We start from the raw sequence: 26,072 nt of genomic DNA, 5'->3' as shown, positions 1-26,072 counted from the left end.
CCGCAGCACCGCGCCAGGGCAGCGCCAGGTCCCGCCACCCACCTCAGCCGGGCAGGGCCGCCCCCGCCTCACGGACCCAACGCGTCCGCCCGAGCCCGGGAGGCGCCTCGGGCCCGCTCTCGCCGCTCCCATAGGCTAAGGTGTGCGTCAATCAGAGATAGCCCCGCCTCCTCCACAAATCCGCCGCGCCCATAGGCTTAGTTGCATGTCAATCAGCTGCGCCCCGCCCCGACGCGCCCCGAGAACGCCAGCGGACGGCTGGGGACTACAGCTCCCGGCGTGCCTTGCGGGAAGTGGGGCATGATGGGATGGCGAGTCGGGCGGGGGAGCACCCGCCGTGGGGAGAAGCACCCGGGACCGGGGACCGGGATTGGGGAACTGGGATTGGGGAACTGGAACTGGGATTGGGAACCGGGATTGGGGACCGCGACTGGGGAACTGGGACTGGGGACCGGGATTGCAGAACTGGGATTGGGGACCGGGATAGGGGTACTGGGATTGGGAACTGGGATTGGGGACCGGGATTGGGGACCAGGATGGGGGAACTGGGATTGGGGACCCGGGATTGGGGACTGGGATTGGGGACCGGGATTGCAGAACTGGGACCGGGACTGGGGAACTGGGATTGGGGACCGGGATAGGGGAACTGGGATTGGGGACCGGGATGGGGGAACTGGGATTGGGGACCCGGGATTGGGGACTGGGATTGGGGAACTGGAACTGGAATTGGGGACCGGGATTGGGGACCGCGACTGGGGAACTGGGACTGGGGACCGGGATTGCAGAACTGGGATTGGGGACCGGGATTGGGGAACTGGGACTGGGGACCGGGATTGCAGAACTGGGATTGGGGACCGGGATTGGGGAACTGGGACTGGGGACTGGGACTGGGGACCGGGACTGGGGACAGGGACTGGGGACAGGGACTGGGGACCGGGATTGGGGACCGGGATAGGGGTACTGGGATTGGGGACCGGGATTGGGGACCAGGATGGGGGAACTGGGATAGGGGTACTGGGATTGGGGACCCGGGACTGGGGAACTGGGATTGGGGGACTGGGATTGGGGAACCGGGATTGGGGACCGGGACAGGGGAACTGGGATTGGGGACTGGGATTGGGGAACTGGGACTGGGGACCTGGATTGGGGACCGGGGTTGGGGAACATCCGTGTGTGTGGGGCACCCAGGGGTCATCCGGGATTGGGGGGGCATCCAGATATGAGCTAAGCATCCAGATGGGAGGCGCACATAGATGGAGCACATCCAGATGTGTGGGGCACCCAAGAAGAGGCAGCACCCAGGACTCGGGGACATCCAGATGTGAGAGATGTCCAGGTGGGTGGGTACGTGGGAGGTAGGGAGGGAGGGCATACAGGAGTCCTCCTCTAGATCTGGGGTGGGCATCCAGAAAGAGGGCCACCTACAGTTTGGGGGCATCCAGGTGGGTGATCATCCATTTCATGGCAGGCAGTGGGTTCTTGGGTAGGGAAGTGTGTGCACTCCATTGTTGGTGGGGCAGGGGGCAGCCATGGTGACATCCAGCATGTCCCCAGGGAATGGGGACAGCAGTGGGGCTGTGGGTGCCAGGCTGAGCCTGTAGCCAGGACTCCTGGATGCTCTCACTGGAATCCCTTGGCATTGGTGTGACATCGCTGAGGAACCGCTCCCAAACCCAGTTGCAGGGGATTCCCAATGGGAAGGTGTGGAGGATCCCTGCTGTCATTGCTGACAAATAAATCCCTGTGCTGAACAAAGCATCTTGCTCATCTTTCCAGAGCTAGGCACTCCATCCATGTTCCCAGCTTCAGGCTTCCAGTGAATCCCGTTTCAATGAGCCACGTTCCCCAGCCCTGCCAGCACCACAGATGTCCCTCAGCCTGCAAAGATCCTGTGGGATCCTCCTTGGGGAACTCTGCTGGCTGGGAAGCAGGGCAGGGTCACTCATGGATGGAGAAGGGAGGGAATGGATTGAAGTGGGATGTTTTTATAGAGTCACAGAATGGTTTGTGCTGGAGGGGACCTCAAAGACCACCCATCCCACCCCTACCATGGGCAGGGACACCTTCCACCACCCCAGGCTGCTCCAACCCGGCCTTGGACACAACCAGGGATCCAGGGGCAGCCACAGCTGCTCTGGGCACCCTGTGCCAGGGCCTGCCCACCCTCCCAGGGAACAATTCCTTCCCAATATCCCATCCATCCCTGCCCTCTGGCAGTGGGAGCCATTCCCTGTGTCCTGTCCCTCCATCCCTTGTCCCCAGTCCCTCTCCAGCTCTCCCGGAGCCCCTTTAGGCCCTGGAAGGGGCTCTGAGCTCTCCCTGGAGCCTTCTTCTCTCCCGGTGAGCACCCCCAGCTCTCCCAGCCTGGCCCAGAGCAGAGAGGTTCCAGCCCTTGGGACATCTCCGTGGGCTCCCTGGACTTGCTCCAGAGTTGCCCCCTCCACACTCACAGGGAGGGGGGTCTGGCCCCTCTTTGGTGGTCTCAGCCTGGCTCCCTCTCCCACAGCCTGAGAGCTCGAGCTCCTGTGCTGCCCTGGAGCCACAAGCTGTGATCCCTTTAGGGGCCTCTTCTGGTGAGGGGTTTGTGTCCTATGGGCCAAGGGGATCCTCATCCTCAGCTGCTCAGTTTGGCTTCTGCACTGGCAGGGGCCAAACACAGCCCCCCTGTGTGCCCTCTCCCAGCTCCCATGGCTGCTCCCAAAGCACAGAGAGGGCACTGACAGAGGAAAACAAAACAGCGGCTAAAGCAAACCCAAAGAGCACCTAAAGCAAACCCAAAGAGCAGCTAAAGCAAACCCAAAGAGCAGCTAAAACAAACCCAAAGAGCACCTAAAGCAAACCCAAAGAGCAGATGTCCTCCTGCAGCCACTGCATTCCCGGGGCAGAGGGGCTTGGAGGTAAAGCCTGTGGGGAAACATCCACTCCAGGGCACAGGCTGGTGAGCAGGGCAGGGGAAGGGAGAGGGGCGACCTGGGGATGTTTGTTTTGCCCAGGAGGGGAGAAAAGCCTCATTTCTGTCCAACAGTCCAATGGATCCAAAGCAGTGCAAGTGGACAGGAGGAGGATGGGCAGGAATCTCCTCAATTTTATCTCTCAGCCTCTGGGTCTCAGTCCTGCCACTCCACAGGGCCAGCCAAAGTCCTGTTCATGGCTCGCTCATTCCAGGAATTTCTTGTCTTTGGTGGGATGGTGAAACCAGAGCCCAGACAGGTGGGAATTGTGGTGAGAGGGGCAATCCTGGTAGAGGCTCCTGGCAGAGGGGTGAGCTTGGCAGGGGCTTGCTGCAATGTGGGAAATCAGCCACAGCCATGCATTCAGCTGGAAAAGGGCAAAGGAGAAAGGAATGGAATTCAAGGGAGTGACTGCTCTGCTGTGAGGAGGGAAGGAGTGGCCAGAAGGACTCATCATTCCCAGGCTCAGCTTGGGCTCCTGCTCGGATTGTGCTGTGCTGCAGGGGCTTGTCCCCTGTCCTGCCCCTCACACTGAGCACGCCACATGGGCAGGCTCATGTGACGCCAAGGAACCCCCCTCTGGATCACAGGAGCACCCAGAGCTGGAGGAGCATCACTCCAACCATCTCCCAGGCTTGAGGTGGCATTCATTGACTCCTCCTTGCACAAGCTTTGTGGTTTGGCCTTGGCAGAACAATTACAGCTGGACAAATGCTGAAATACCCGTGTGTGAGAGCAGAGGTTTGGGAACTGCCCAGCCAGGCCCTGGGATGGGGATGAACTGGATCAGCTGAGCCTCTAGCAGCCACCCTGCCCCATCCCTGTGCTGCTGACAGCCACACTGTGCTCAGCAGCAAGTCAAACTAGAGGTATGGGCTGGATTTTCCTCCTATCATCTTTATTCTGGAGTAATCAAAATCAATTTAAGTTTTGATTAAAAGGTTGAATTAACCAATAAAACCTGTAATTAGAACAAAGCTCTCCATCTCTGAACTTGCACACAAGCACTGGAATGAATGTGCAGCATCCCTCATCCCTGCTGCAACTGGCTTTGCTGGCATTGTCACTGCTCTTCCCAGCACTCCTGCCTGCAGCACTGGAGCTGTGATGAGCCTGAAGCCAGTGTGGTTCCTGAGCAGGGCTTGTTCCTGGACTGGTGCATGGGACTGGCCTGTGTTTCACATCTCCAACCTGTGTTTCACATCAGGGCTGCAGTGGGAAGGAAGTCACCTTCAGCTGGGACTACTGGTGACATTTAAAACAAACACTGTGTCACTGTGTGGGAGCACTTTGCTCCTGCTGAACGCCTGGTGGCTCACGTGAGGGAAGGAGAAATGCACAGTAGGTTTTAACTTCCTTGCCAAACCTCACTCACAAACACACACTTTTAATGAAACTCTCAATGAGTCAGTGCTCTTTTATAATACTTTACTCAAAACCAGAAAACACTGTGAGAAGGATTGATTACAAGAACTGTCACGTTCTCATGAACTTCCCCAGTTCCAGATGTTAAATAACAGTGGATGGCAGAGGAGCTGCAGTCTGTCCCTGCCCTGAGCTGGGTCTGGGTTCTGCAGCTTCCCCCAAACACCTCCACTGCTCCCAGCCCCACTACTGCCTGGGAATGCAGGGGCATCAGTGTAGGAACATTCCTCATATTAACTTGCTGAGATGGTAAAGGGGGACTCTGAGCATTCCTGGTTTGAGGCCCAGGCGTGGATAAGGGCTGGAGCCAAAGGCGACAGACTCTTGCAGCAACTCCCAATGCAAAATGGTGAGCCAGAGGCAAAGGTGGTGAGCACTCTGTTCTCATCCAGAAGGCAGATCAGCTGCTCACATGGGGCTTGGGTTGCTCTGAACAAGTTTATCCTGCACCCAAAACTCCCAATCCAGCTGGGAAGCCCTGTGGCCTCCTGTCATGTGGAAGATCAGCTGAGATCCAGACCTGTCCCCTGTGTATGCACAGCACACTCACCCTGCAGAGCCCCAGGGTTCCACACTCTAGGCTGTTCCAAACACTGCCAGGTTTGGGGTTCTGCTGCTCAAGCTCCCAGAGCTCCCACTGTGAGCTCAGCACAGACAGCAATGTGACTGGAGAGAAAGGGCTCTCTGCTACCAAGTCCAGAAAAGGACCAAGGAGCAGATAAGGGATCCGAGTCAATGCACAGGCACCCCCCTAAGCAAGGCTTTAGCCCCCAAAAGGCAAAGGGGCTGCTGAGCAGTGCCTGAAGAGGAGGAACAGGAGCAGAGATGACATGGACTGCTAATGTTCACATTCACTGAGGCAATCTGAGTTAGGGCGTTGCTGAGCTCTGCACAACACCAGGACAAGAGACATGAACTGAAACACATCAAACCCTGCCTGAGAGCAGGGAACACCTTTTTACTGTGGGGGTGATCAACCACTGGTACAGGTTGTCCAGGGAGGGGTTGGAGTTGCCATCCTTGGAGATATCCCAAAGCCATCTGGACACAGTCCTGGGCAACCAGCCTTGGGTGACCCTGCAGGAGCAGGAGCTGGACCAGACGATCACAACCTCCACCAGTTTCCTGTGATGGTGTCACCAGCAGGTCTAAGCATAAAGGGTAAATCACTGAGGGCTAGAGTTAAGGAAGAAGATGGTGTTGGAGCAGCAGGAAGAGGCAGCATGGGCCAGAAGGAAAGCAGCTCGTTCTCTGCAGGGTGAAATGCAGATTTCCCTGCCTTTCACTACTGTACATTTCGGCAAGAGTCTTTGTGTGAGTCTGAACAGGGCACAGGTCAGCTGCAGCATCAGGGAAAACTCCCAAACCCATAACCAATGCCTTCAGTGCAGTGTAAGTACTGAGGTTTCCTTTCAGCATTGTCACATGTTGTCCTGCTTAGGGGAAGAAAGTATTTCTCCAAGGCAGAATTTCTCTCTAGCATAGAGTTTTTCACACAGTGAATCACATTTTCCTTCACAACACCCCTGCCTAAGTAAAGAGGGGGTTTGTGGTAGCACTGGGAACCAAAAGGTGGGTGGAAATAATAATAAAGAAATGCAGTATTTAAAAGAGTCTGTAAGACTAAAGTCTTTGACTGATGGCTGGCAAAGCCTGTGTGCTGCCTGCTATAAGGGGTGTGTGGTAGGAATGGGTGATCTGGAATTTTTAACTACTTCTCATCCAAGGGCTGCTCTGGATAATATGGATCTGAGGATAAATCAGAGCCAGAGCCTTACTAGCAGCCTCTTCCCTGAGGAAATGCCAGCACTGGGCCAGTCTGTGCTGCTGTGGAAGATGAGGCTGATCCTAACTTCTAATTAGAGAGATGACATAAGGTCAAGTGCTCTTGAGCAGGATGTCTGCTACACTGTTGTAATGTCTCTGCACAGAGTCGGAAAAGGGTGGGGGAAGACTCTTTCACAGCAGGGACTGGAAAGGAAGAGGAGAGACATGGCAAACATCCAGCAGAAGCAACTCAGATGCTCAGATACCATTGCAGGCCAGGAGAACACCCAGTGCAAGGAGCAGAGAGGCAGCTCAGGCACCAGCTCTGGGTGACACAGGAGAACTGCAACCACAAGGAGCTGACACTGCCCAGCTGGGCTGCTCAAGGTTCTCTGTTGCAGAAGACTCAGGATCTCAGGTTTGAGGAGGAGCTTTTTCTCGGTTTGGTATTTCCCCACCCCAGAGTCAGTATCAGCCCTTAGTAAACAAACCCAACACTGGAACATCTGATAAATCTGGCAGGTTCCCAATAGGTCAGAGCTGCTGGTTTTCATGGCTCTGTGCTGTCGCTGGGGCTCTCATGGCATTTGAACCCAAAGTACCACGATTAGGACCGTCATGAACTGTCTGGTCCCACAGAAAGATTTTAAAAGCCAGGATATTAGAATCATTACTTTCACAAGACCAAAAACAACAAAGTTTCTCACAGCAGTCAGCAAACTGAACTGTGCAGGTGTGGGAGGAACCAGGGGATATCATTTAGGAGCTCCACGGGAAAGATGAGAGGGAGGTAAGGTATAAACCTGCTCTGCTCAGTGCCAGGTGAGGATGGGGCTTATGACTCTGACTTCAGCTGAAGTGAAAATGTTATTTAGACCATTCATCCACTAAATGCATCACAGCCTGCAGTTATTCCCACCTGGAGTGCAGAGATTTCCTCAGGTAGTGATTGTTCCAAGACAAGAAAATGCTGCACAGGAGTTTTAAGCATGGATCATCAATGAACAAGCTCTCTGCAGTTTCTGCAGGCAGGGATGTCCCAGCCAGATGGGCTGGGTGAGGGGAGCTGGTGAGGGGAGCTTTGCCACACTGGCTTTCCCCAGTGATTTGCCCTGGCTCAAGGTGACAGGGCATAATGTAGTGCCCATGTAGTCCTGCTTCCCTCACATGTCCCTAACAAATTCAAAGACCTTGGAGCTTTGCCTGCTAAGGAATGTCTGGACTATGCACCTGCCTGCAGAGCTTCTTCTTCTCCTGCTCAGGCTATGTCTGTAGGGACAGTGACTGCACAATGAGGGGCTTTTAGCAGCTCCAGACCACCCAAATACATCTGGCCAGGGATGTCCTAAAGCAGCGGGGGCTTAATCCTTCTCTCCTGTGACAGCTGCCAGCACATGGATGAGACACAGGGCTGAGGTAGGAAACCCTGACCCTCTTGCTGGGAGTGCTGACTGAAGGCTCCTAAAGCCCCAGAGCACCTTGCCCTGCCAATGCCCACTGGAATACAGAGGTAGCCATTCAGAGAAGGGCTGGGCATTGCAGCCACTGCACCTTCTCCTCTTCCTCCTCCATCCTTGGTTCCTTGGCCAGCCAGGGGAAAAGGGAATGGATCCAGCACAGCCCTCACCTGCCAGTACAAAAAGCAGGATACAATGACACCGACTCCTTGATTGAGCTGGGGCAGAGGAATGAGCAGAGCTGGAAGAAGTGTACTTTGGGTAAGGCCTGTATTTAAATTTGACACAACCACTGCATGCCTAGTGGGACATCCTCCAGTGCACAGGCACCCGTTCCAAGAGAGAGAATAGGAGACACATCAAAATGAGACCAGGACATGGAAAGCCAAGCACTCATGCACTTTGGAAATGTATCCAAAGCAAACGACTCTCCTAAGAGAAATCACAGAATCGTGATAAAACAGTCTGTGCTTCTGTGCCTCCAGCCTTGCTCCTACAACACCTCCTCTGGTGCTGCAGTGAGGGTGAGTGCAAGCTCTTCTCAAAAGAAATTAATAGACAGCCCATGAACTCAGACACCCAGCTGTTCAGTTTTCGGTGTAGGACTCCACGAGCTGATTCTCCACATGGTTTTGATCAGCTGGCTTGAAGGATGAAGCATAAAAGGTCCAAAACATGCTCTGGCTGAAGGCACCACAGCACTGTGGCTCTGAACCACCTGAGGGGCTGATTTGCTATGGCCCTGTGAGCTGGGAGGAGAAATTCATCACCATTCATCCTTCCTGTGACACGGAAGGAGAAATTAATCACCAACCCATTTGGGAGGTTCTCCCTCCACGACACTGAGCTCTGGTTTCATGAGGCACTGACTTGGTTTAACTTCTTGCTTCCAAAATAATCATTAGCATAATATACAAACACAGTGTAGGGGAAGAGAAAGTTGAAAAAATAATGTTTAAAAATACTTGCCTTTAAAAATTCAGCCCTTCCTATGTTACCAAAATCTATTTAAAGGGATGGAGCGGTTGCTGGCTCTGAGCAGCCTTTGGTCCCAAAGCATTAGGAGCCAGTATGTTTTTCAGGTCCAGTTCCTAGGTTCTTTCACTGTCTTTAGTTCTGCTTGTCTCCTTTGTGTTTCCAAGGGTAGATGAGCTCTCCAAGGAACAGTTTCTTGCAGAGAGATGCCCAGGAGTCCCTGGGATAGCAGCTGTAGGTGGGCAGTCTGTACGTCTGAACCACAGCTCCGTAGGAGAGGGGGTTGATCTGTGTGGAGAAAGAGGGACAGCAGCAAGGAAAGCATCAGTCCTGCTCCTCACACAGCATCAGAATCCCTCCCTGGCTTGCTAAGGCTGCTAATCCTTCTTCAACATCCCCCAACGTGAACAAATTGAGCTTGGCAAGGGGTGCTATTAGAATCATTCCCAAGCAGAGGGGCAGACAAGAACCAGGAGCCAGCAGGAGAGCTGGGGGAATGAGAGGGGAGTGTGTTACACACCAGAGTGGAGGACACAGCAGCTGAAGACACCAGACAGCAGCAGAATCACAGAGTCATGGAATTTTTTAGTTTGGAGAAGACCTTTAAGATCATTGAGTCCAACCCTTGACCCAGCACTGCCAAAGCCACCACTAGCCCATGCCCCAAATGCCACATCCACACTGCTTGTGAACATCTCCAGGGATGGTGATTCCACCACCGCTCGGGGCAGCAGTGCCAGCATCTCATCACCCTTCCTGTGAAGAAATGTTTCCTAATACCCAATTTAAATCTACATCTAGTGCTGCACTGGGAATCTACTGGGACTCCAGGAACTCCTCTGGAATAGACCAGTTTAGCTGTACCTGCTACGAGCCCTCAGCCCACAGCTGTGTGTTAAGTTAAACCTGGTATCACCTGAAACCACCCAGTGGAACCAAGTCCTAGCATGACAAGATCACACCACAGAGCTCCTCATTACCATTTTCAATTAAGTCTCCTTGGCTGAGTTAATAATTTTAATTTGATTTCAATCACTACCCCAAGTCTGTGCCTACAAAAGTTCTGCTCATGGTCCCCAGCTGCTGCATTGACCTTTTTAAGACAGGGATGTGAACAGACACATTTACTGTACAAGGGGTGACAGAAGCATGTCAGACCTTGGAAATGCTCATCCCAGTGAAGCATTCAGGGTAGGGAGACAGGTGAAGTCCACAAGATGGATCCAGTGTGGCCAAGACCTGATGCATGAAAAGGATGCACAGCCTCCAAAGGACCAAAAAAGATGGCACAGAAATGGTGGGGCTCAGAGCACAGACCATGAGGGATGCCGGGGGTGGGGACTTACAGAGGCAGGGAAAGCTTGGTCAGTGGAGAGAAATGGAAGGACATCCTTCTCTGTAAAAGGGTTCAGCTCTGCTGGAACCAACCAGGCAGCTCTGGGAAAGGAGACTGTAATTCACAGCACAGAATCCAGCCACAAAAGGAAAGAGAGACAGCAAACCTATGCACATAGTCACTTCTTGGTTAAAGCTGAATATTTTTTTTTTGTCCACTAACTGCTTGGAGCTCATGGAGTGGTGAGGGATGAACCCCTAATGTCTACAGAAATTGAGCTCTTGGAAAGCAGGGTTGAGCTAAGAGTTCATTAGAACTAATCCTAGAGACCTTTGTCAAATTAGTTTCAAAGTACAAGATTGCTCAAACAGAAGGGGGAAATGCCTATACACAGAAGCATCCATAGGAAGTTCAGGAAAAAGGCCAAGGCAGCTGATTGCAGGGAAAATTATAAAATAGAATAAATGGGGTGGGGGAAGGCCAAAGAAACCTATCCCCAGCACTAACAACTGTAAAACCTGTGTAACTAATTTCTGCCCATTTCATCAGCTGTAGGCAAAGCAGAGTGTCTGAAGTGCAAACATGCTGGGGGAGGAGGACAGGAACTGCTGCTCTACAAGGGAGAGACACAGTGTGTGCTCCTTTGGCTACTAGCTGTGTGGGCTGGAAGGTCTGCACAAAACATTTCTTGTTGAGAAGCATCTCTGGGTAGAGTGGTGATACCCAGGGGCAACACTGGCCACTGCAATAACCAGAGCTTCTTATATCCAGAGCAATTCACGTCCCTGCCTCTTCTGGTATAAATGGAAGCAAACAGGCAAAACTCATTATTAGGGAAGAGGCAATATTTGTTCCCCTTATGAAAGTTCTGTAGGTCAAAGATATAATAAACCCTGCTAGAATATCCATCCTAATGGAGCTGTTCCCTTTTCCCTTCCTCTGCTGTTTAACCCTTTCCAAAGCAATTGCTGCAGAAGATAAGACTTTCAGCAGAAGGTACATGAATGGATCAAACTCATTGTGACCTAGAATCCCAAAATCTCAGACTGTTTGGGTCAGAAGGAACCTTAAAGCCCATCTTGTTCCACCCCTGCCATGGGCAGGGACACCTCCCACTGTCCCAGGCTGCTCCAAGCCCTGTCCAGCCTGGCCTTGGGCACTGCCAGGAATCCAGGGGCTGCCACAGCTTCTCTGGGCGCCCTGTGCCAGGGCCTCAGCACCCTCACAGGGAAGAATTTTTTCCTCATATCTACTCCAGACCTGCTGTCCTTCAGTTTAATGCCAGTTTTCTCCATGGGCTATCAGTTCTATTGAGCCACACTGCCAGAAAGATTTCTTCTTGTGCAGCTAAAGAAATTACTTTAAACACTAATGAAAATACTGACCTATGTAAGACTTCCTGAAGAATAATAAGTAGCATTTGAAATGGAAATATCATCCCCCACCTTCTGCCCCCCTCCAGGGTCTGGACTTTGCATTCCAGAGGCACTATCTTAAAAATCAAAAATAATCCCTTGGCTGAACCAGAAGCTGCTTGGGAATGCTCAAAGCCAGCATTATTGATTTATAATCCATTCCCAGTGCCCCACAGGACAGCTCAGACTATCACCTACAGCTGCAATTATTTTGGGTGTAGGTCCATGCATCCAGCCTGACTTCCACCAGGCACTGCTCCAAGAGGGCTTCCACACAGAGAGGGGAAAAGCCACTGCAGATTCTCAAGAAAGGCACATCACTGTGTACAATAAATAAGAATTTCACTTAAAAATAGTTTTTTTAGATTACCTTCTCCAAAAGCCTATCAGAAAGTGGGATATTCAGCAGGATTTCTGACACAAGCCCATTTTTCATTTCCACCAGCATAAAGAGAGCAAAAAAAGTGCCTTTTCTGACTGTCTGCTCATTATTATTGGAACAGAAGGCTGGGACAGACATCTACAGCAGCACTTCCAACTCTTGAGGTGATGACTTGTGCTATATTCCAGATAGAAAATGGATCTTCCTGCAGTGGTCCAAGGAAAATTCATCATAGTCATATGACTCACTGCCTTTGCTCTTTAAGTCATGGCCTTTTTTCTCTGGAGACTCCATCCACCTCACCTCTCACACATACTGATGCCAAAGGCTCTGCTCAGCAGCTCCTATGCCTCATCTCTGGTGTCTGGTTTCCTTTTTCTGGAATCTCCTGGCCACGGAGGATGGCAGATTTTGGTTCTTACACCACTATCCTACTGAAAGGCAGGAGCTGGGAAGACAGCTTGCTTAGAGAATGCTACTTTTGCCCTAGAAGACATCTGTAGAAGGGATTCCCTCTAGAATTGCTACGAGCTGGTTTGCTGGTTCCCTGCTAGCCTGACCTTTGCTGAAATAGAGTGGGACTGGTGGTGAAAAAAGCAAAAGGACTGGGAAGCTGCAGTTAAATCCTTCCCACACACTCCCCCAGTATCCAAGTGCTTTTATAAGTATTATACACTACTGACAGCCTCTCCTCTTTAGGCTGCAGAGTGCAAGAAAAGCCTCCCTGGGACCTGGCTGTGTTTCTGCTGGGTCAGGAGATGGAAATTTCACTCCTGAAAGTGTAAGGAGAACTTCCCTGCTGCCAACACTTCATTTCTTTTCAGAAGATAATTTCCTTTAGTATCTTTGATGCCAGAGCGTGGGAATGGGGGGTTACAAAAGCACTTTACCTATACCCCTCACCAGGGCAATCCTGGAGAAAAGCAGGAGGCTCTTTCCTCTCTCATCTTGCCCAGGCTCTTGTCCTTGGCCTCATGGAGCAGCCAAGGCTTTCCAGCACCACTGGAGGGGAAGAGTTTTTCCTGCTGCTTCATTCTGGATGGTTTAAATGACTTCCTTTGCTTCTCCTAGTGTTCAGCAATTATCACATGAAGCTGCACAGAGCCAGGAGGTGATAATGGCATGAGGTCTTAATCCCAGAAGTAACACAGCTCTGTGTTTTTCCTACTCCACTTCTACATTTCTCTTCACACCATCCAGGGCACTGCACTTCCTCCAAACACAGGACACAAGCAGGGCACCAAAAAGCACAGATAGCAGCAGCCAGCCACAGCAACACGAGATTATTTCCCTTGTTTCAGCATTTTACAGCTATTAATGTTGAAGTGGAGCCTTTCAGCAGGAGCAGCACAGATGGACTGGGGTCACTCTGGGGGAAGGCACGGGGGCCTTACCTGCATAAGGAGACGCAAAGGTTTTCCATCCTGCTGCTCAAGGACTCTGAACTTTACCCCAGCTGCAAAGACACAAAACAAGGAAAGCAAACACATGGTGGGATTGTTGGGGTGTCCTGTGCAGGGCCAGGAGTTGGACTCGATGATCCTTGTGGTCCTTTCTCACTCAGGAGGTTCCATGGTTCAATGCCTGGAGCACAGACCATGAATTTGCTGCCCAGTGCTGTTAGCTGAGCACTGATTCCCTAGAAACTCTCTTCAACCTTTCTGGATTTGAGAACATTCCTCGTTTTCAACAGGAAGTATGTATTGTCTCTAAAATGCTTTAAGCCTAATGACACAGCTCCATTAAAAGTAATCACTCCCACCTTCAGCTTGTAAACTCAGTTCTAGAGCAAGTACAAAGCCTAGAAATCAGCCAGCCGGACCTGAAGATGATAGAGGGACTGGAAAAACCTTCCAAATTTCCCAAATTTCTATCAGAATGGGAACTCCATGTTAGCAGTAGACAGAGAGCCTGTCTTTAATTTGTGCTCATGTGGACAGAGCACATGTGCAAATCTGTCCCTCTTTCAGGCTGAGGGAGGGAAGTGGCTGACCTGAAAGCATTAAAACATTTCAAAGCAATCCCTGACCATTAATTCCAGCATCCACATGTTTTTAAGAGGCTAACCCCATCAAACCTACCACTTTCCTATTTTCTCTTGGATTTGCCTCATTGCCAATACTGTAAAGATAAATAGGAAAGATTTTGGATGCCAAGGGTGACACAGTGCACACACAAATTTAATACAATGTTTCAAAGGTAACAGCTTGGACCAGAGAGGCATTTTTCTTGCAAAGATGTTAAATTACTTCACAGAAATAAAATCACCAATCCAGCTCTGCAAACCTGTTCCAGCCAAGCATGGCCTGCTATTCTTTCCTGCAGGTAAGAAGATGAGAGAAGACTAAGGCACAGATCAAACACTGACAGAAGCACAAACAGAATAAAACTCCTCACCATTGTAAGTGCCATTGCTGCAGTATCTCTATGACTCTTGAACACTGAAAAACAAAAATGTTTTCTCTTTTTCCTCAAGCTTTGAATTAATTAAAATCATACAGTTCACTCCTGGGACAAAATGCTCTTCTCTAGCACACAGCTCTGCTTTAAACTCTCTCCCCAAATCATAAAACTTTTTCTGTCCAGGACAGGAGGGATTTATCTGCATTTTGCTGGATTATATTGATAGAGGGACTTTCCCAGTGGCTTGAAATAGATGTTTGAGTACCCTGGGCCTCAACAATCAAATATGCTGGATGACCAAAGTGCTCAATGTGATTCACAGAGCTTTGGCTATGAGGAAGTGTCTAAGCCATTCCAGGAACTACTTTTCTGGCAGACTTTGTCAGAGAGAGACAGAAACAAGCAGGCACTGAGGGTTCAGATATGTGGCTGGGCACTCTGGAATCTTACCCCAGGAACAGTCCATTATCCCAGCAAATGCTGCTTCTGTAGGTCCTGGCCACACTCCTCCCTTCTAAAGCTGCAAGCTAACACTTTCTTAGTTTGATTATTTAATTGCTCAAGAGCCTTAAACTCCTAAGAAAATATGAGCACAAAAAGGCTATAAATTCATTTTAGAATGTCCTGCAGATGACTGCAGTGCTCAGGACTCTGAGCAGTTCCCTCCTCATGGGAAGAGCAGGAAGGCTCAGGCTCCTGCAGATCACTTCAGCACAGAAGAACCCCAAACTATTCTGTGACTTCCAGCCAGCTCCAGAGCTCAGGGGTCTGCTTTTCCTGTACAAAGGCATCAGCAATGGCACAGGGGAGCTCAAGACATGAATTCATTTGCTTTGTTTCACGTGATAGCACACTCAAGTGAGGGTTTGTATTCCAGCAATTGTGGCAGGTCCTACAGGACTATGACAAAACCTGTTCCAACATTTCCACTGTGAATGCTGGGAAAGGGAAGTACAGGAAAAACGAGCTGGCCTGTTCACAATCCAACAATGCTAGTAACTTGTGTGTGAGCAGTCTGAAACCTCTGAAACCCCTGCTGTTCCTTTCTTCATGCTGTGAATCCACATCCCAACCAGGGTGGCACCCCTTGAGCTGGTGCACAGAACTGTTACACAGAGGACATAACTGTGATCTAGATAAAAAAAGTTTTTAGAAGTCATAAATATTTCACTTTGGATGTGTGAAAAGAAAAAATGCATTTAGTTTCTGGTGTGTGGATGGATCACTCACTTACCCCTGGCCTGGGCTTCATCAGTGGAGTATTTTGTCAATTCAGATACTGAGTCAAAGAACTTGGAGGCCACATGCCACAACTGAACTGAGTTGAACTCAACCCCCTTCCTACCAGCAAAAACTATCCATTCATGTTAGTAGAACCATCTTGGTGCCTGTAAAATCAGTTGCCCTAACACCTGCCAGAGGATGTCTTCTCCAAGTTCGGAGTCTGACAAGGGAGGCAGCACCTCAGCAGTGAGGACACCATGTGATTTGTATTCTCTCAAATCCTTTGAGTTGGATTCAACTGCTCCATCTGTTCCTGTTGCCATGCCATGGATTTGTACTGGGGCAGGAACAAAGGCTGCAGAAAGCTCAGAGATGCCTCTTCCTCTCTCAGGCACCAGGGCACTGCAGTGCCAGTTAAGGAACATAGCTGAGAAGTTAATCCCCTGCTTGGGTGGGGGCTTGTTTCCTGCAGCAGACACCTGGCTGAACAGGAATGAGAAGTAACCCTTACATAACCTAAAGGAAATCATGGTCTTAAACTTCCCAGTGCCACCAAGATTTCCTTCTGCCCTACATCTCCTGTTCCCAAAGACAGCCCTGAAGGGTTTAAGGTGCTTCTGCCAGGAAATTCACAGGAACCTGCTGAAGGCTCCCATGGAAAAGCAGGAGTTGGTAACACAGCTCAGCCCTACCTTCCCAAAGCTGAGCCTGGCAGCGCTCCAGCAGACAAAGCTGCTGAGGTTGCCTCGAGCTTCCTCTGCCTTTGATGACTGGCCTTGGTTTACTGATGATCAAGCTCTTTCTTCTATGCTAAATTCCTGCTGCATGCTCTTTAAAAGGATGGGAGATAATAATTTAAGATGTGCTTGACTGTAACTAGATCAACCATAGCTGTGGACAGTCAAAGGCATTCCAAAATGAGTCCTGACTCTGGTGCCAGCCATGGTTTATGGTTACCCAAAGTGAAAAAACAATGACTGGTTTCAAAATGGTGACAGATTAGTCTCAAAAAGGGAATGATTATCTGAACTCTGCCCAGAGCTTTGAAATTCATCCAAACACCAGGGCTTCAGTCAGTAAAAGTCAGCATAGAATTGAAAGAGCTCCATTGATTTGCAACCACTGCAGATCCAACCCTTTGGAACAGCTGATATTTCAAGTATTTTTGTGATTTAGCTTGTTTAAGGGCCCAAATACCCAAAGTTCTGTTTCACAGAATCATGGAATATCCTGAGTGGGAAAGGTCCCACAAGGATCACCCAGTCCAGCTCCTGGCCCTGCACAGACCCCCAACAATCCCACCCTGTCCCTGAGAGCATTGTCCAAGCACTCCTGGAGCTCTGGCAGCCTTGGGGCAGTGCACAGCATCCTCTAGGGGAAGAACCTTTCCTGATATCCAGCGTAAACCTCCCTTGGCACAGCTCCATGCCAGGTCTGACTCACAGAAATTTTACCTGAGCTGGTAGTCTGGAACTGGAATAATAGATGACCTTGTTTAAATGGTGCTTGTTTGGATGTAATTTTTAGTGGCTGAGGCTTTCTAAAGGTGCTCCTGATTCTGCTTCAGGTCCAGATTTCTTTCCATTGACATCCTCATCCTGCTCCTTGCAGGAACTGGTTCACAGCAGGGACACCTGCACAACTCAAGACTTGGGGCATTTCTTACCCCCACTGCATCCTCAATTCAGGAGTGACCCAGTGCACCAAAATCAAGCACATAATGCAAAATGCTTGAAGTGCTGCAGGGGCAGAGCTGAGGGACTCACCTGCAAGCCTGTAGGATCTGCAGAGGCGAAGGATGAGGGAATAAAGAGGCAGGGAGTCAATCAGGTCCACCACCAAGTGTATGAGGCCCTGCACAATCACCACCAGCAACCGGAGCTACAAAAACCAGTTTAACAGAACATCTCAGGAAACAGGAGATTAAACACTTGTAAATTCCTGAACTGAGCTTGGATCTAGCACTCTGTCTGCTAAGCTAAGACCTCCCAAAGTGGGTGTGATGTCTGGAAGTGCTGAGCATGCACACCCTGCATAATGGTCCTCAGCAATCTGGGTTTAAGGGGTAACTTGAATGAAGCTCCTACAGCTGGCGATGTTGTGACCAGCAAGGACATGAGAACTATTCCACTTTCAACAGCCACAGTTGAAAAGGAAGCCTAAGTTCTCCCACTTCGAGTCAATTCCATCACTGTGTACCAATGAATGTAAATTTTCCTCTCTCCAACAGTGAGCTGCAACAGCTCATTTCAGCCTGAAGAAACCCCTTGTAGAGTTTAAGCAAGAGCAGAGCAGGCAGAAATTAGCTTTCTGCTCTGTGCTTCCTGTCCCTAAGACACCTCCTTTTGTCACACTGCAGTTATTTTCTGCTGCCAAGCTCATCTGAAAAGAGAGAGCTCAAAAAAGATGCTGAAAGCATGTGATGGCCACTGTCTGTGGAAAATTCAGCCCCAGGCAGACCATGGAGAGGATTGGTCATACTGGGGCAAGAAAAGAAAAATAAAGAAGTCCAAACCTCTGAGGAAAGCCTTGCTGAAAACATGAAATACAGCAAGTTAATTCCCTGAAAAGTTCTGGATCAGACTAGAGAGGCCATAGCTGTGGACGTGGATGGAAACATACAAACTTCTGAGACAAAGAAAGGGGAACAGTTTGTCCTGCTGGCCAGGATTTGCTGGGAATTCCCTTTGGAAAACCACAAACATGAGCTGTGTGAGAATCCTTCCTAAGACACCAACATTTTTATTTTCTTTATGGATGACCATAAATGTCTAGGAAACCATTTTTTACTACCTCAGAAGTGTTTGAGAGTGTTTGTCTTGTTTCAAGGGTTAAATCTTACCAGGGTAAACACCAAATAATACAGTGCAGTTGTAGGCAGGAGGAACAGCAGGATTGTGAACAGCAAAGTGCCAATAAATAACTAGGGAAAAAAGAAACACAATCATGAGCAGAGCAATGGCAAAATAAAATACATTACAAATAAAAAATAGGAGACTCTGAGGCAATGGAAGTTTGCAGGACTCCTTAATGTGTTTTTATCTTGCCTATGTGAATAATGCTGTTACCTTGGATATTTTCAGCATTTCTCCTCTCACTGGGCCTTCTTCAAAAATCCTTATTATGGGAGTATATTTGGAAAGACAAATAAAAACTGGATCCTGACAGCACTTTTCTTTACAGACAACATTTAAGATTTCCTGTCTCAGGCCAGCTTCCTTAGGAAACTAGATTTATGTGATCTGGCAATTTTTCCACTTTCAGTCCCCAAAAGTTTTACAGCCTTTGATCAGATTTTACCAGAAAAATGTTGAAAATAACAAAGAAGTGGTAATTTGAATGGTAATTCTGGAAAGACTTGAGAACAACTTTTGTTTCTCCTTGTTTTAGCAGTGCAAGCACCTGGTGCAAACCTGACAGAATCTGGGTGATAATCATTCCCCAAGACAGCAAATGGCTGAGCTGTCCAGCCACAGGAATTCTGCCTCTTGCTCAGTGGGAAGGTGGGAGATACAAAGAAGCTGGAGGAGGAGCAATATCGAGAGGATGAAGGAGGAAAATCCCTAAGGAAGCAGGTGTCATTAGCTTCACTGCCCACAGAAAAAGTTATTTTTATTCTGGGCCAGCCCGGTTGGCGTAGGTCTAAATAATTCCAAGTGGGAGAATACAGATTTATACCAAACAGGGACCTGACGCTTCTATTTCCAGTCACCACTTCCAGATCAGAAAGACCACAGGAGCACAGGCCACTGCAACCTCTGCAAAAAGGGACCACAGCTACGGGATATCATGAAAGAAAACAACCCAGCAGCCATGGCATGGAGGATCAGCATCACAGCTTTAGGGATGTAACCAGGAATAGATCACAATCCAATCCATGCTCCTTGCAGCAGTTGTTTCTCTCTTCTCTCTTCTCCTGTCACACTACTGCAGTTGTTTAAACCTCCAAAAGTCTTTTACGGTCTGCTTTGAATGTCTCTTCCTACCCAGCCAGTGACACAATTCCCACTGGTCTCCAGAGAAGCAGGATGAAGCCTCAAGTGCCAAACCAATTCTCCTCAAAGCACACAGGGAGTAAGCCCTGATGCAAACCTGGCACAGAGGCTTTTAATCACCAAAGAAACAGAAAACCATCTTTCAGTTGTGGTGCAAGAAGCTCAAGGTTATCTGTTGTAATAGAGGTGCTGACCCTGCAAGTTTCCAAATATTATTGTATTATTTCAGCGATGTTTGCAGCTGCTGGCCTGCAGCACTCCCGGCTCTGCTGGACTTTTGCATGGCGTTTCAGAAATTAAAAAGAGCTTACAGCACTTCACAAAAAATTGCCTCTGCCTGAGTGAGAGTGTGTGGGCCAGGCTCCAGCACAACGTGAATGAAACGGGGGCCTTTTAATAGAAACGCTGCCACGGCTGTTACTGTGGCAACACTGCTGGGCACCACATTTCCAACTGCCTCCATCCCTCCCCCATTCCCACTCCAGGCTTGGGAGCTCTCAGCATCTGCAGCACCCATTGCAGCTCGCCGGGTGCCTGGCATGCACTCAGGGCAGCTCTGCACTTGTCACAGTTTGGCCCTCTGAGCAGGGAAGGGGTGCTGGAGGGCACGGGAGGGCAAAGGGAAAGGAAGGGCTGGGATGGGATGCTGCAGAGCACAGATAGACTGCAGGGTAGGGAAGGGGTGCAAGGAAGGGGGGCAGGGAAGAGGTGCTGCAGGGAAGGGGAGGGGTGCAGGGAATGGAAGTGGTATAGGCAAGGGAAAAACTGCTGCAGGTAAGGAAGGGGTGTTGGAGGGCAGGGAAGGAGTGCAGGGCAATGAAGGGGTGCTGCAGGGCAGTCAAGGAGTGCTGTAAGGCATCAGAAGAGCCATGGGCCCAGAGTGTCTGGGCACCACAAAGGCTCCTGTGTCTGTGTCCCAGTATCAGTCAGAGCAGGATGGGAGAGCATCATCAAGGGCAGTGCCCTGGGGTGTCCCCAGGGCTGTGGCACTACCTGGTCCAGATCATAGGAGCAGGAATCCACACGCTGCCGCAGCACGTTCCACTTCTTGCCCCGGAACAGGCGCCACAGAGAGGACAGGCCATAGATCTTCAGGCAGTAGAGCCTGAGCAAAGAGAAGACTCTGCAGCACAGCACAGCTGGCAGCTCCCAGCTCCAGCTCCACCCAGCTGTCACCAGCACAGCCCCACAGCTACTCACCCCCCTGCAGAGCCAGGAGTGGCAAAAGAAATACACTGGGAATGATGCAGCTAAATACTCATGGTTCAGTCAACCCTACCTGGGCTGCTCCCTGGCATGTGGGCTACTGCAGCCAACTTTGGGCCACTGAAGGGCAATGGCCAGGCCATGCCCTGGAGCTGCAGCAATCACCAGCCTCATGGCAACACCTTCCCTCCAGAAAAAGGGTGCTGAGTCACTGGCACAGGGTGCCCAGAGAAGCTCTGGCTGCCCCTGTATCCCTGGAAGTGGCCCAGACCAGGATGGATGGGACTTGAAGCTACCTGAGATAGTGGAAGGTATCCCTGCCCCTGGCAGGAGCTGGAATGAGATGAGCTTTAAGGCTTCTTCCAACCCAAACCATTCAATGATTCTATGAAAAGAACCAGCAATCCTACTTCCCCAAGCTCACTTTGTCTCCCCAGGTCAGATCTGTACCTTCCCCTGCCTTCACACCCTTCCAGAAAGGGCTGGCCAAGGTCTTACCCCCACACCTGAGTCAATGCAATGCAATTGTGCCTCTCCAGCAGAGAGGCAAGGGAGAAGAGTGGAGCCCCTGAAGCTTCTCTAGTAACCCACAGCTCTAAAAATCCTTAAGAGTGGGAAGAAACCAGTGAAATATATGGTGGCCCCTACTGCATCCCTTCCTTAGGCTTTCAGAACTTGGTGCTATGAGATTTGGGGTGACAAGGGGCAGGAAACAGACACCTCTTTATGGAATAAGATAAAGGAAGAAAGAACCCTTGGGATGGAGAGAAGGCACAAAAAGCCCTGGGCAGCAGTGCCAACATACAGGGATGTAAAGAAAGGGTACATGGCCAATGTCTGGGGTAGAACAGAGTCTGAGAAAACCTGAGCTACAAAAGCCAGACTGGCAAACCAGGCCAGCTGAGGTGTGGAGGCTGCTCAGATTTCACAGCAGCAATGTGAAAGCAGAGGCAAGGAGTCTCATCCAATAGAAGAATCTGGTTTGAGGAACACCAACTGCTTCAAGGAATTGGCAGGGTGCCTCCAGACTGGCAGGCACAGCTTGGTGCACTAATCCCTAGGCAGGAGGGAGCCCAGGACAACTCCTCCAGGTTCTGGCACACACCTGCCCATGACTCTAAGGCCACGCCCCTTGGTGCAGCACAAGTTAGAGGAGAGCAGGAACAGAGCACAGTGATGGACACCTCTTGCACAGGAAGCCCAACATGCCCCAGATGTGCCCCAAAGCCCCCCAACTCCCCCTCCTCACTCAGAGCCTCTGCCCAGCTTTCAGGCCACAGACCCTCCAGACAATGACACCAGGATAGTGTCACAGACCCCTGTAACCCCAAATCTGCCACCTGTGCTCCACAGTGCAGGCAAGGACCCCTGAAGCGGGGCAGAGACAGGGATTTTGGGGCTTCTTCAAAACTACAGGGGTACCCCTCTCCTCCTCCTCTTCTCCAGTTCCCCTCCAAATCTCTAGCAGGGTGCAGTGGAGGAGAGTACTATGAGGCTGAATCAAAGGTATGGCGTGAGCTGCTTTCTTGTCCTCTGCCTGTCATGTAGTTTCATTTTTCTAGGTCACTACCACGACAGATAAATATCTAAATGAAGGAGAAATGAAAGATGGGTTGCTTGTACTGCCGTGGCCATCATTTCTACAGGCTTAAAGAACTGCAAGAAATTATTGTGGATTAAACTGTGAATTCAGGAGAACTACACCAGGACTGAATGCTTCACCACAGCCTGAGGTGTTTCCAAAGAAAGCCCAGAGAGGGAGGGGGACTCACCTGGCCCCGTAGACATAGAAGCAGTATATGTGGAAGGTCAGGAGTGCAATGATGTCAGAGAGGATGCAGAGAGCCACGGTCAGGCCCAGACAAGCCGACAGCCCCACGTACCACAGGATCATCTCAATGAAGGGGGACAGCAGGTGGATGTAGCCTGGTGGACATGGCAGAGGGTCAGTGTTTGATTGGGTCATCTCCCTCTCGACCCTCTCAAAAGGCTGATTCCCCTCACCCTAGAACACTGCTCCAGAAATCAGAGCCATGGAAACATGGAAGTGAAGCTGGAAAATTCCTTTAGATGCCATCTTCTCTTTAGGAGGGCCAAAAAAAAACCCTCTCCTTCTGCCCCAAGGTGGGGCAGCACTGGGAGAATGGGGAGGAATGTGCACAGCTTGAACACAGCAGTCACCTTTCCCATGGGATTTCATGGTGTTAGCATGGCATGGTTTGGGTTGCAAGGCACCTTAAAGATAATTTAGTGCCACCCCCCTGCCATGGCAGGGACACTTTCCACCAGACCAGGTTGTTTCAATCCCTACCCAATCTGGCCTTGAACACTTCCAGGGATGTAACATTTGATTTTCTGCATTTGTGTCCAGGTTCTTAAGTACATTTTTAACTGCACACATCAACACTGCAACCATTCCTGTTTTTCTGCTCTTCCCACAAAAGCCACCTCATATGGCTTTTGTAAAATACAGCAGTATGGACAAACAGTCTCTTTCATTACCAAAGTAGGCAAAGTCACAAGAAACAAGACCATACTTGACTAGTGAGCAAAGTAAATCAGTAAAAAAACTATGGAGTTCATGTCCATCATGCCTGTACCCCTCATCAAGGATAACAAGTGTGCATTATTTCAAGGAAGAAACTGAAATAATAAAATTGCACTAACTGAAATAATAAAATTGCACTAAGCTGAAGTTGGTGATAGCACAGGACAGACACTTGCATCCTTGCACATTTCTCATCCCTATCCCAAGAGCTGCCTCTCACATGGCAAAGACCACAAAACCCTACAAAAGACCTCACAGCAGTACCTTCCCTTGGACACTCATCACCAGTGACACCAAGGAAATAAGTCCCAGCAGCATCCACACTTCTTGCAGAGCATCAAAACCAGCACTTTATTTAATATGCATGAATTCCTTGTGTGGGAATCCAACTTTGGCTTCAGTTCCCACAGCAGGAAGACTCCCAGACAAGTCTGTACTTGCAGAACTGCATTTTGACTCATTACTCACCTCTAGGCAAACATTAAACACTCAGAGGGAAGAGATGAAAAGAGAGGCTGGAAAGTTAAACAATTTCACTTACTGATCCAAAGATGGATGTGATAAAGGAAGAAGCGGCCCAAAACTTGATCCAAGGCTCGGTTCATTTTCAGTCCAGCTGGTGCTCCCATCAGCCACTGGAGCAGGTCCTGCAGCTCTTCAGCCACATGCTGCAAGCACAAGGAAGCCAGGCCATGGAGAGAAAAGACTGCAATCACACTGAACAGGACCAGTGAACTGTAACTGCTGCTCTTCAAGTATTCCACCACAACCTTCAAACCAGTGCGAAAAAATCCAAACGACTGCTTGACAGACAACTACCTAAATCAGAAATGCACTTTTAATAACTCCTTACTGAATCAACCACAACAGCTGAGAGGAACCTGAATTGCTTCAGTGGTCTCTGTGCTGGGACCATGGAACTATGTCACCTCTGGCCACCTCTGGAAGGCTTGCACAGTGGGATTTCTTGGGGTAATGAGGGTTCTGGAAATAGATGGCAAATGCTGGTGCACATATTCACTTCTGGGGACACTCAGGTGAAAAGTCAGAGCTGAGTTTGGGGAAGGCTATTAGGATTTTAAAAGGGGGGGAAGATGGCAGTGCACTAATGGACAAAAGAGAGTTAATTTTTATAAACAATCTATGTTTGTTTGGAGCAGAGTGAAAAACACAATTACATAAATGTCTTTCATGCACAAACTCTCCTGATACTTTGTGGTGTACTAGGCAATAACCCTGATCTTCTTATCACTCTCTGCAGGCTTCATAGACAGGTACTCATGGCATCCCAGCAACAGAGCAGTCTTGGAATCACTGAGGAAAAACACTAATGGAAGTCTTCCCCACATCACTGAATGAGAAAATCATTATGATTGGAAAAGGCCTCCAACAACAAGTCCTGTGAACCTAATACTGCCAGGTGCACCACTAACCTACATCCCCAAGCGCCACATCCACATAGCTTTTTGAACACTTCCAGTGACTCCACCACTGTCCTGGGCAACCTGTTCCAATGCCTGACTACCCTCTTCATAAAGGAATTTTCCCAATATCCAATTTTAACCTCCCCTGATGCAACTTGAAGCTGTTTTCTCTTGTCTTGTCCCTTGTTACCTGGCTGTCCTCTCCTGTCAGGGAGTTGTGCAGAGCCACAAGGTCCCCCCTGAGCCTCCTCTTCTCCAGGCTGAGCCCCTTTCTCAGCCCCTCCTGGTGCTCCAGCCCCTTCCCAGCTCTGTTCCCTTCTCTGGACCTGGTCCAAGACCATGTGCTGTCACTTCACTGCTGCAGAACAAACCAAATCCCAGCTCTGGGCTTGTTCTTCCCTACCTCAAATGTGCTTCAGACCTTTCACTGAGAGCTGCTATTCACTGCTTCTGGTGATTTTAGCCCAGGCTGGTATTATTTTTTGATTTTCTCTCTCCATTCCACTACTCCACACTCCCCTTGCAGTTGGGTGATTTTTCTTCTCAGAACTTCACACCTACTCTGGCTCCCCTGACCTGAAACCATTGCTGAGCTCCAGTTACCAAGCTGTGAGCTGAGGGAACTGATAACCTTCAGCAAACAGGTGGGGAAAATGTCAGGAAGAAGTGACCTCTTACACTGTCCCACGTGGACAGGGATTGTGAGGAAAAGCCCTCTTTCTCCATAAATCCCACTTACAGCCCATGCAAGTAAAGGGCACTGAAAACTGCCCACATGCAGAACCACCAAGCCTCACTCTAAAGCTGATGTAGTGTAGCCTATTTTCCTTATCATTCACATGTATAACTTCCCTATGAAAAAATATTTCCAAGGAATGGTTCCATTTTCTTTATTAACCAACAGACCCTGGCAAAATGAGTTTGTAAACATTTACTTTTAGTGCGGTGGCAAAATGAATGGTTCCATTTTCAACTTCTCCAAAAGGCTTCTCTTTCTATTCCCTTACTTTTCTTTCTGTCTCACTGCAAGTCAGCACTGATTGGATCCCATGGAGCTCACCTCTGTGGCTGAAAAGCGTTTGCTGCTTTATAAATAGACTGGTTTTAATATTTAAAGTGTTGGATTGGTAACTTAGAAAAAGCATTTGGGGATTTTAATGAAATATTTAAATGCTTGAAAGCAGTCCTTCAGCAAGGCTGAGTTTTAGCATGGAGTATTTCTGGAGGCTTCCAGTCCCAGAGGTGCTGCTAAACCCTGACAGGGGCACGTAGCCCTGGGAAGGTGCCCTACCTTGCTGTTATTTAGCTGGGCAAGACATCTCAAAACAGAGTCCTGAGGCATAACCTTGCAGGTTGTTTTCCAGATAGATATTTTAGGACTGATCAATAGCAAGTAAAATCAGGAAAGGTGATGGTGAGTCTGATTCTCCTCCTTCAGTCATGAATACTGAATGTGGGCATATTAATAAATCAGATACAGCGGTTTGGAAGTGTTTCATAACAGGGTACTGGGACATGACCCAGCTGGAGAGAGACTGGTGCTAATGAGGGTTAGATGATCTCG

At 49.6% G+C, this 26,072-nt stretch overlaps 1 protein-coding gene across 8 annotated transcripts in view; it reads right to left on the bottom strand.

The window, feature by feature from the left end:
* Positions 1-4,365: 4,365 nt before the first annotated feature.
* Positions 4,366-26,072, bottom strand: part of PIGQ (phosphatidylinositol glycan anchor biosynthesis class Q) — a 37,263-nt gene continuing 15,556 nt past the window's right edge. For 4 of the 8 annotated variants that reach the window (XM_021529652.3, XM_085592588.1, XM_085592587.1 and 1 more), the window contains exons 5-11: positions 23,626-23,752; positions 22,309-22,462; positions 20,324-20,435; positions 18,178-18,258; positions 17,102-17,216; positions 13,103-13,164; positions 4,366-8,863 (exon numbers count right to left, since the gene is read on the bottom strand). In XM_021529652.3, the coding sequence (XP_021385327.3) occupies positions 8,711-8,863; positions 13,103-13,164; positions 17,102-17,216; positions 18,178-18,258; positions 20,324-20,435; positions 22,309-22,462; positions 23,626-23,752 (804 nt within the window). In that variant the 3' untranslated portion in view covers positions 4,366-8,710. The other 4 variants (XR_014958559.1, XM_085592586.1, XM_085592584.1 and 1 more) reach the window with 4 other exon arrangements.

The sequence above is a fragment of the Lonchura striata genome, chromosome 14 (assembly GCF_050655825.1).
Source record: "Lonchura striata isolate lonStrDom1 chromosome 14, ASM5065582v1, whole genome shotgun sequence".
NCBI classification, from domain to species: Eukaryota; Metazoa; Chordata; class Aves; order Passeriformes; family Estrildidae; genus Lonchura; species Lonchura striata.
The sequence above is the reverse complement of the archived record's forward strand: the minus strand, read 5'-3'. Positions and strand labels throughout refer to the sequence as shown.